Source organism: Neolamprologus brichardi, chromosome 13 (assembly GCF_056152115.1).
Source record: "Neolamprologus brichardi isolate AB-2024 chromosome 13, ASM5615211v1, whole genome shotgun sequence".
Classification (NCBI taxonomy): Eukaryota; Metazoa; Chordata; class Actinopteri; order Cichliformes; family Cichlidae; genus Neolamprologus; species Neolamprologus brichardi.
The window spans coordinates 2,475,444-2,485,685 of NC_142116.1; the positions used below are offsets into that span (position 1 = coordinate 2,475,444).

The following is a 10,242-nucleotide window of genomic DNA, read 5'->3' on the forward strand; positions in this document are numbered from 1 at the left end:
AGATCTATTTTCTCCCAAATCAAAATTGGCACATCATCATATTCAGATCATAATTTGATTTGCAAAAACTGCTGGAATGGAGGGATTAGCTTCTGGATGACATTAAGCTCTATGTCAGGAATGACTGAAGCACTGATTTACTGATCCACACCACCAGGCTCTACAGCACCGACATTAATCCTGCACACCATGTACCACTGTCAGATAAAAAACTGGACTGAAAGACAGCATAGAGGCGCTCATCATGGCAGCACAGGAACAAGCTCTAGTGCTGTGTTGAAGGTAAATTGTGAGTAAATATAATTCTAGTTAAAGATGGGAAATTTAAAGAGTGAAGAGACTTTTGTTACCAGTCATGTCTTTTAAAAAGCAGTTAAAAACCAAGTTTAAACTCGCTTTTGGCTGATTTTGTTTTGTTTTAGATTTTAATGTCTGTTTTCTGCCTCTGTAAAGCACTTTGTGATTTTATCTTGAAAGGTGCTATATAAATAAAAATTTACTTTTTTTCCTTTTACCACACTACTGACTGCAGCTTTCAACACTAACCAGAACAATGTGGGTTGTTTCTATCAGATTTGACTGTGAGAGGAAAGCTGTTCCACAGTTTGGGGGCACAGAAAACGCTCGATCTCCTCTGCATTTAAATTAAGAGTGAGACACAGTCAGAAGCATCTGATCAGTTGACCTGGAAGCTGAATAAAGAGGTCAGAGATGTAGAAAGCAGAAAGGAGCTAAACCATGAAGTGAGCAGCAGCATTTTGGACAAGCTGAAGACAGGAAACAGAGGACTGACTGAGACCAACGTAAAGAGAACTGCAGTACACTATGCTGTATGCTGTCGTCTGCTGACCCTCCAAATATTATTAGAGGGGTTTTTGAATATAAAAAGGGTAAAAAAAAAAAAAAAATCAAGTCCATAAAAGGACTGAATAGAAACAAGATAAAAACAACATCTCTGACAGTGTCATGTGGGTGAAATTCAAACGTTAACTCAGACCAGCACAGAACTCCTGGTTTGCCTCAAAAAGTCCATCAGTGTTGGTCAAGGTACTTGAAAAAAGTAATCAGTAACTAATTACTGATTACTTTCCCGAAAAGTAATCCTGTTACTTTACTGATTACTTATTTTCAAAAGTAATTATTTACCTAGTTACTTTTTAAAAACATGATTTACAACCTGAATAGGTAATAAAGCGATAGATTTTTCAGACCAATTCTAGTTTCTCTGCATAATCCATCATACAAAACAAATGAAAAAGTCTCTTTTTAAAACTTGTTTTATTATTTTTAATCTTTTAACTTTATGCATCAAGCAAAAATTAAATTATATGCAACATTCTCTGACTGGAAGACATTTGTTTAACATTTAAACCTATTTTCTGCATATTCGAGCATATAAAATAAAATTGTTTTTGCTGCTTGAATCTGTAGTACAACAGCCGTTTGCTTTTTCCTCACAATGATCAGCTGCTGCTAAACCTACTGCAGCAGCACGAACCAGCCAGCCGCTTGTCAGTGGGCATTTTCTGCATGAGACAAAACAAAATCAGGTCCATAAAAGGACTGAGTAGAAACAAGATAAAAACAACATCTCTGACAGTGTCATGTGGGTGAAATTCAAAGGTTAACTCAGTAATTGCAGGTAGGATCATCAGAAAGTAATTAAGCTGCAACAGAACCAAAGTTCCAACAATTCTTCGCTTTTCCTCGGTGCTCACTGTGGAGGCAGCACGCAGGGCTTTGAGGGTCGCAGCAAAACAGATGATGAACAGAAAGGCAGGGACTAGGATCAAAATAAGGACTCGTAGAAAATTACGCAACACTATGGCGACAGGTACACTGACAACACAAAGGGCCCAGACCAGAATGCAGACCAGCACAGAACTCCTGGTTTGCCTCATAAAGTCCATCAGTGGGCGGGTGATGAAAAAACACCTGCAGCACAAGACAAACAGATAATTTAATTTTCACAGTAGAGAATATATTATTTCTAAAAATATGGAGGATTCACAGTACAATAGTACTCAAGCACATGCAAGTACACACACTGAAAGTTAGACAGGTACCTTTCCAGAGCAATGCACAACTTGAAGTAAAGACTGGCCTGGACACCGAAATAGTAAATAACAAAAGACATCATGTAGGTTTCATGATCATCTGGTTTTGCCACGATAATGATGACAGTGCACATCTGGATTAGATTGGAGATCAGGAGGTTTGTGTAATAGATGACAGGGACCTGATCCCGTCGCACCTGCAGGACATACAATTATTAGTCAGAATATGAAGTAATAACAAGATGTGTTCAACTCCATCATTGAGCAGTCTATGAGGTCAGACTAAACAGACAATGTTTTGTCATGTGCGGTATTGCACTTGTTATCTGATGGGATGTGTATTATATGTTAGAGAGTACCTCACTTCCAAGTATATTAACGTTTACTCCTTTAGTGAAACATTCTGATTAAGCTATGAGACCCAGGTGTTGTGCATACTGTATGATAGAAAGGCTAACCTTGAAATTGTGCAGGCACTTTGTCAGCATTATTTAGCTTTTACATTTTAACTCACACAAAGATTTGATGTGAACAGAGAAGTTACAGGAACACCGATTAATATACAAACTAACAGATGTAATATTTTGATGCCATCTCTATTCATTTTAATCTGTTAACTACCCACAAGTCACCAGTGCGCCACTTAGCAGCAGGGTTTTAACTACATGCTAAACAACCAGTTTTAGAAAGTAAAACATCATTCAGATTCACTCTCTTACACACATTTGACCTGGTGATTCGAAATAATCCCCCACACTGTGCTGCAACCGTCTCCTCTTATTTTTCCCTGTTGTTTTATTCGTAACTATTCATAACTATTTTTTATTATGATTTTTTTTTTGTCTTACCATTGTTACCCCATAAAGTTTTTTTTTTAGCAGATTTCTATTAAAAAAGTACGGAGCCCCACAGGGGACATGGGAGAAAAAAAAAATTAAGACGGACTTTTGCGAGATCTCGCAAAACTAACTCGGGATCTCGCAAAAGTTTTGCGAGATCTCACAAAACAAACTCGGGATCTCGCAAAAGTTTTGCGAGATTTCGCAAAACAAACTCGGGATCTCGCAAAAGTTTTGCGAGATCTCGCAAAACAAACTCGGGATCTCGCAAAAGTTTTGCGAGATCTCGCAAAACAAACTCGGGATCTCGCAAAAGTTTTGCGAGATCTCGCAAAACAAACTCGGGATCTCGCAAAACTTTTGCGAGATCTCGCAAAAGTTTTAGCCGCATTCTTCCCGTTAGCTTTGAGCTAACGGGAGGTCGAGACCTACTACAGCCGGGAGGAACACCGTCGTGCCTCGACCTCCCGGTCGGCTTCGAGCCAGCGTCCGAAGAATGCGGCTAAAACATTTGCGAGATCTCGCAAAGGTTTTGCGAGATCCCGAGTTTGTTTTGCGAGATCTCGCAAAACTTTTGCGAGATCCCGAGTTTGTTTTGCGAGATCTTGCAAAAGTCCATCTTTTTTTTCTCCCATGTCCCCTGCGGGGCTCCGTAAAAAAGTGGTCGTTGCCATTAGTGGGGGTTAAAATTTGACAGATGTGGAAACATAGTGTAAGTTGTGGTACAGCAGGCAGTGTGTGGGCAGTGGTTGTACACTCAGTGTTGTGGATCAGCAGTTACTCCTTTGTAGTAAGTCTGGAGCAGTTTTCCAAAAGGTTTGAGTTTCCAATTCCAAGAGATAGACCCAACCAAGCAATGCAGGCAGCTTCAGTTGCCTACGTCCAGATGTTAACTGCACTAACTTCAGATGAAACACTGCCACTGAGTGGCCAGTGCTCATGGTCACAGACAGTCCTCTGCAGACTGCACCCAATGAAGTCCAAATGAGGGAGCAGTGACTCATTAAGTCCTCCAGCTCCTTTCAGACTTTAATCCAACAAAGCAAAGTGTGTAGAGAAAAATGCAAAATTATCATTAAAATTCTTAAGTCCACATTGGGTGAGTAACGATTAATCCTCTTACTGAAATTATTCAATGTGAACTCTAAAATCCCTTCAGATGTTACATACACTCATACACAGGAAGCTTTATTTATATAGCACCAAATCTCAAGACTCTCAATTTGCCTCAGTGACCCTAAAATAATAAAGGAACAACCCTGAAACATCTCCCATCACTCCCACCCACCCCCATCTCTCTCATAATCATGCTTTGTGACACACACTTCCTTGCCATTGCAAAATGTTCCCATAAATTCACATTTTTAAAGTGTCATATATCACTCTTATAGTGTCCCTGCTATTACTCAGCACCCAACCAGTCACCATGAATATCACAGTCTTGCCTGCACCAACATAGTAATTCACTGCAAACCTGCACATTAACCTGGACTTACTGTCCAGTATAAACTCTAACAAACATGAAATTACGATCATTACACTTAACCACACCCTAAGGGTCAAACTTCTCTTTTTTATAATGATTCATTTTTCACTTCTTTGTCACTTGACCCCAAATGAGTGACCGTGACCTAATTTTTAAGGTCACAGCTGCAAGTGTGAAAACTTTTCTGGGTATGCTGTAATGTGTAAACTATAACAGATGCAGCTGATTATATTATGTCAGGACTCATAAAGGAATAACCCTTAGAAGCCTAAGCACAGCCCCATCCAGTGTGACAGGTACCCATTCAGGACAATCAGTGTTCACGTTTCCCAATAAACCACAGAAGTAATTTTAAAGATCTCGACAGGATTCAATGTGTGCGGGACCCATCCAGTCTATTTGGGCGATACTGCCCATGTTAGTGTCGCAGGGGACATGGGAGAAAAAAAAATTAAGACGGACTTTTGCGAGATCTCGCAAAACTAACTCGGGATCTCGCAAAACGTTTGCGAGATCTCGCCAAAGTTGAATTCCAACAATGGCGGCAGCTACTTAGTTGTAATATTACTCTTTCTGGGTCACAAAATACACTTTTAAGATATTTTGAGGCGTGAATGTAGTTGTGTAAACGTCAGATACCTGCTCGGTTTACAAGACATCACATATTTGCAAAAGTGCTCCGACGTTTTCGGAGATCTGACACCCACTAGCTCGAAGCTAACGGGAGGTCGAGACCTACTACAGCCGGGAGGAACACCGCTTTCCCGGCACATCGTGCCTCGACCTCCCGGTCGGCTTCGAGCTGGCGGCCTCCAAAGAATGCGGCTAAAACTTAAGTCTGTCTTAATAAATTTTTTTCTCCCATGTCCCCTGCGGGGCTCCGTATTTTGTTCATATACTGACAGACATAAAATGCACAATATTTAGTGATTAGCTACATACCACACAACACAAACAGCAGATGACCAGTATGGTCAAAGGAAGGCAGACACCAATATTGATCCACATCATCACATGGATGGGCCCCATCTCTATCTGCCATTCAGGGATGGAGCTCTGGCAAAAGATGCACTGTTCACCTTTTCATCAAAGAAAGACCTGTCGGTGGAAAAGGGAGATTTCATGTAGTTACAGTGATGAAAATTCAATAAAAAGTACATGTAGAAAACTGGTAACAAATAATATAGACGGCTGTGTTATTATATTGTATTTATCAGGTTCATAAACACATTTACTGCTACTTTGAAGCAAATACGTGAAAATAAATCAGGATTCTGTCATCAGGTCTCTGACAAGTAATATGATCTTAAACAAGTGCAGTACCAGTACAGATATTTACATTCACAACATTCATAGATAAGCACACTGCAAACACAACAGAACATGTGACTAATTGCAAGTGTTGCCTTCACTTGCCTCGAGACCGCTCACACATGAAATATAATGCAGATAATACTGGTGAAAACTGAAGGAGGAAGTTGTGGTAGTCAACTTTAAAAATACCAACCCCCATTTACTGGAATTCACCGTCAGCATGTATTAAACTCGTGAAAACTAAATATTTGATTTTCTCTGATCAAGTTTTTATCAAGTAATCTGAGTATAATCAAGTACAGCCAATAACAGTTACCAGTACACACATTTCTGTTCTCTGCATTTATACAAAAGCATCCTGCAAGCACAAAAGAAACGAGCATAGTAGTCTATCTCATAATGCTTTATTACTAAAGGCCAGTTTTCTTGTGACTATGCTGTTCTTCAAGTAGACGCAGTGTGATAAGTGTAAACATCGCCCTTACTTGCCTCAGGAATGTTCCAACGGTCTCAGTCATCAAACTCTGAAGCATGATATCTGTCCCCGTCTGTCTTGAACAGAGACGTCGTCGTTGCCAACTTTAAACACTCCATACTCCACTCAGAGTCAAATACAAACCAGAGTAGTGATTTTTAGAGTAGAGACAGTTTTATATTTCCATGCTTCTAGTTGCCTTCACTTTGTCTTGAATGGGGAAGTTGCAAAACATGAAACCCCGCCCACTACCCGCATGCAGTCACACTTGCAGGGTAATTTTTAAGATTTACAGTGAAAAGACAGTTTTTTATTTTTAGTTTGCACCCCAATTCACTTGAGTTTAGAAACTAATCATTTCAATTTGCCCTTCTAGTAAATGAACCCCTGCAGTCACTCTTAACAGGATCTCTCTCTCTATGCATGTAAGAAAACAGAGTTATTAATGCAGCAATGGCTTTTGTTTGGGGTTTTTTAAGAACACACAAATGCCTGACTCGCAAATATTACATCAGCTTGAAAATTATCGCAACAACAGTAAAAATGCATTTTAGCTCAAAGTTCCTGCACAAAAGACACACTGTCAACATTATGCTCTGCTTTTTGTGTCATCTTGATCAATAGTCATACAACTATAGATATTTGAAAAGAAAAAAAAAAAATCAATGAAAGTTAAGTTGAACCTCATCTGAAACAAACACTGAAAAAACTCTAAATCCTACCAAGTATATTTGTCTTATTTCTAGTCAAAATAATCTCATCACACTTAAAATACGACACAATCAGCTACAGCATAGGTGTCAAATTTTGCCCGCAAAGCCATACCAAATTACTATTAGAGCTGGCCTACTGGTATTACACAGCTAAAAAAATATTTTATTTATTTATATATATATATATATATATATATATACATATATATATATATACATATTAGTATCAAGCTTTGCTTGTTCCATATTCAGTTTTTCAGCAAAACGTGTATGAAGAAAATATTCATTCTTATATCTGGAGGAATAAATATATTTCAATAAATATTAACGTTAGCCCGCGACTTTGTTCCAGTTTTGAATTTTGGCCCACTGTGTATTTGAGTTTGACACCCCTGAGCTACAGAGTAACATTTCAGATAAGATATGAGATAAGATAGAACTGTCACGGGGCCGAGTGGCCTGTACTGAACAGGACTCAGGTGCAGAAACCCAGAGCAGAGATGGCAGATGATGTAACAATTTATTAGGCGCAAGTGCAAAAAACATAGCAAAGAAAAAACAATAAGATGTGGAGTTTGACGAGGCGTGGCCTGGGAAACGTGGCTAGGGCGAGGGAATGAGGCCTGAGCTGCAGAGTGGAGCTGAGCAGGGAACAGTCGCACTGAAGAGAGAAGATAGTGGAGTTAGGGAGGTAGTGGAGGCAGCTCTGAAGTGGCAAGTTGTAAGGGTGGCAATTCTTACTTGCAGTAGGGGACATGGAGCGTTGAGAGGGGGGTGAGAGAATCCAGGAGGGGCTGAGTGGCGTGGAAAGGCTGACCTGAGATCCGGGGCTTCAGATGGAGTGTGATGGCAGGAGGGCAGGCAGGTGAGGCACAGAGGGATTTTCAAAATGATTGCTTGGTATCCTGAGTCTGGAGGTGGAGCGTGAGCCAAGGTAAATACAGCAACTGCAGCACAAGAGAGTCTGGTTAACAAGCTAAATCACAGCAAGAACTTGAAGTATAAGGCCTGTTACCAACATGTGTTGATGACGAACTGGCAGTGAATGAACATCAATGTGTGGCTTAAATCCCTCTGGCTTGATTGCCTGCAATAGGCTCCAGGTGTGCAGGAGCTGGAGGAGTTGGCCCTGCCCAGGGGCGGATCCCAGGTAGGTTCAGGAGCCTTATGGAAATTTCAGCCACCGACTGCAGACCATGACAAGAACTTTATTAATCCCTTGGGTGGGTTCCTCTGTGAAATTCGGTAAGATACAGGAACTAATTTTTAGACAGTGCATCTTGGAACTGGAGAATTTTCACTTGTTCCATTGGCAGATATTTTTCACTTGTTCCAGGCAAAAACATGTTGTATTAAATGCAAAATCTGCCAGGAGGAAAACATGTAAACAGCAAAGGGAGACACCTCGACCAGAAAACATGGACACAAATATAATTAAACATACAGCAAATACCAAGAATAACCTAATACTAAATAATAGAAAACTAATAGATTACCACACAAAGAACTTTAAAAAAAAGACCTTCCATGATGGTTCCTCCTCGCCCTCCTCTTTCTTGGGTTTCTGCTGCCTGAGGTATTCACTGAGCACGCGGTCAGTTGGGGCCATCTTCCTGATGTATTCGTGGATGTTCATTGTCTCATCCTTGACTGTGGTGCTGACACTCACCAGTCCCCGGCCTCCTTCCTTCCACTTAGCGTCCAGCCTCAGGGTGCTGGACTTGGGGTGAACCCCCCCATGCATGGTCAGGAGCTTCCTTGTCTTGATGTCAGTGGCTTCTATCTCCTCCTTTGGCCAGCTTATTACCCCAGCAGGGTACCTGATCACGGGCAGGGCGCAGGTGTTGATAGTCCGGATGTTGTTCTTACCGTTCAGCTGACTCCTCAGGACTTGCCTGACCCTCTGCAGGTACTTGGTGGTTGCAGCTTTCCTAGAGGCCTCTTCATGGTTTCCATTCGCCTGCGGGATCCCCAGGTACAGTGGGGCAAAAAAGTATTTAGTCATCCACCGATTGTGCAAGTTCCCCCACTTAAAATGATGACAGAGGTCAGTAATTTGCACCAGAGGTACACTTCAACTGTGAGAGACAGAATGTGAAAAAAAAATCCATGAATTCACATGGTAGGATTTGTAAAGAATTTATTCGTAAATCAGTGTGGAAAATAAGTATTTGGTCACCTCAAACAAGGAAAATCCCTGGCTCTCACAGACCTGTAACGTCTTCTGTAAGAAGCTTTTCTGTCCCCCACTCGTTACCTGTATGAATGGCACCTGTTTGACCTCAACATCTGTATAAAAGACACCTGTCCACAGCCTCAACCAGTCAGACTCCAAACTCCGCCATGGCCAAGACCAAAGAGCTTTCGAAGGACACCAGGAAAAGAATTGTAGACCTGCACCAGACTGGGAAGAGTGAATCTACAATAGGCAAGCAGCTTGGTGTGAAAAAATCAACTGTGGGAGCAATCATCAGAAAATGGAAGACATACAAGACCACTGATAATCTCCCTCGATCTGGGGCTCCACGCAAGATCTCATCCCGTGGGGTCAAAATGATCATGAGAACGGTGAGCAAAGATCCCAGAACCACACGGGGGGACCTGGTGAATGACCTGCAGAGAGCTGGGACCAAAGTAACAAAGGTCACCATCAGTAACACACTACAACGGCAGGGAATCAAATCCCGCAGTGCCAGACGTGTTCCGCTGCTGAAGCCAGTGCATGTCCAGGCCCGTCTGAAGTTTGCCAGAGAGCACATGGATGATACAGCAGAGGATTGGGAGAATGTCATGTGGTCAGATGAAACCAAAGTAGAACTTTTTGGTATAAACTCAACTCGTCGTGTTTGGAGGAAGAAGAATACTGAGTTGCATCCCAAGAACACCATACCTACTGTGAAGCATGGGGGTGGAAACATCATGCTATGGGGCTGTTTTTCTGCCAAGGGGACAGGACAACTGATCCGTGTTAAGGACAGAATGAATGGGGCCAAGTATCGTGAGATTTTGAGCCAAAACCTCCTTCCATCAGTGAGAACTTTGAAGATGAAACGAGGCTGGGTCTTCCAACATGACAATGATCCAAAACACACCGCCCGGGCAACAAAGGAGTGGCTCCGTAAGAAGCATTTGAAAGTCCTGGAGTGGCCTAGCCAGTCTCCAGACCTCAACCCCATAGAAAATCTGTGGCGGGAGTTGAAAGTCCGTGTTGCTCGGCAACAGCCCCAAAACATCACTGCTCTTGAGAAGATCTGCATGGAGGAATGGGCCAAAATACCAGCTACTGTGTGTGCAAACCTGGTAAAGACCTATAGTAAACGTTTGACCTCTGTTATTGCCAACAAAGGTTATGTTACAA

General features: G+C 41.6%; 1 protein-coding gene across 1 annotated transcript; it reads right to left on the reverse strand.

The window, feature by feature from the left end:
* Nucleotides 1-1,429: 1,429 nt before the first annotated feature.
* On the reverse strand, nucleotides 1,430-6,380 carry LOC102797115 (uncharacterized). Its single transcript, XM_006783501.3, has 4 exons — nucleotides 6,186-6,380; nucleotides 5,325-5,480; nucleotides 2,067-2,254; nucleotides 1,430-1,935 (listed from the first exon to the last, which is right to left on the reverse strand). The coding sequence occupies exons 2-4, from the start codon at nucleotides 5,409-5,411 to the stop codon at nucleotides 1,464-1,466; spliced, it is 747 nt and encodes a 248-aa protein (XP_006783564.2). The 5' UTR covers nucleotides 5,412-5,480; nucleotides 6,186-6,380; the 3' UTR covers nucleotides 1,430-1,463.
* Nucleotides 6,381-10,242: the final 3,862 nt, after the last annotated feature.

Coding starts and splice junctions, on each gene's coding strand:
- LOC102797115 (XM_006783501.3), bottom strand. CDS start 5,411: ATGGGGCCCATCCATGTGATGATGTGGATCAATATTGGTGTCTGCCTT. Junction 2,255..5,324: donor TCTGCTGTTTGTGTTGTGTG/GTATGTAGCTAA, acceptor TATGTCCTGCAG/GTGCGACGGGATCAGGTCCC. Junction 1,936..2,066: donor TTGTGCATTGCTCTGGAAAG/GTACCTGTCTAA, acceptor CTTGTGCTGCAG/GTGTTTTTTCATCACCCGCC.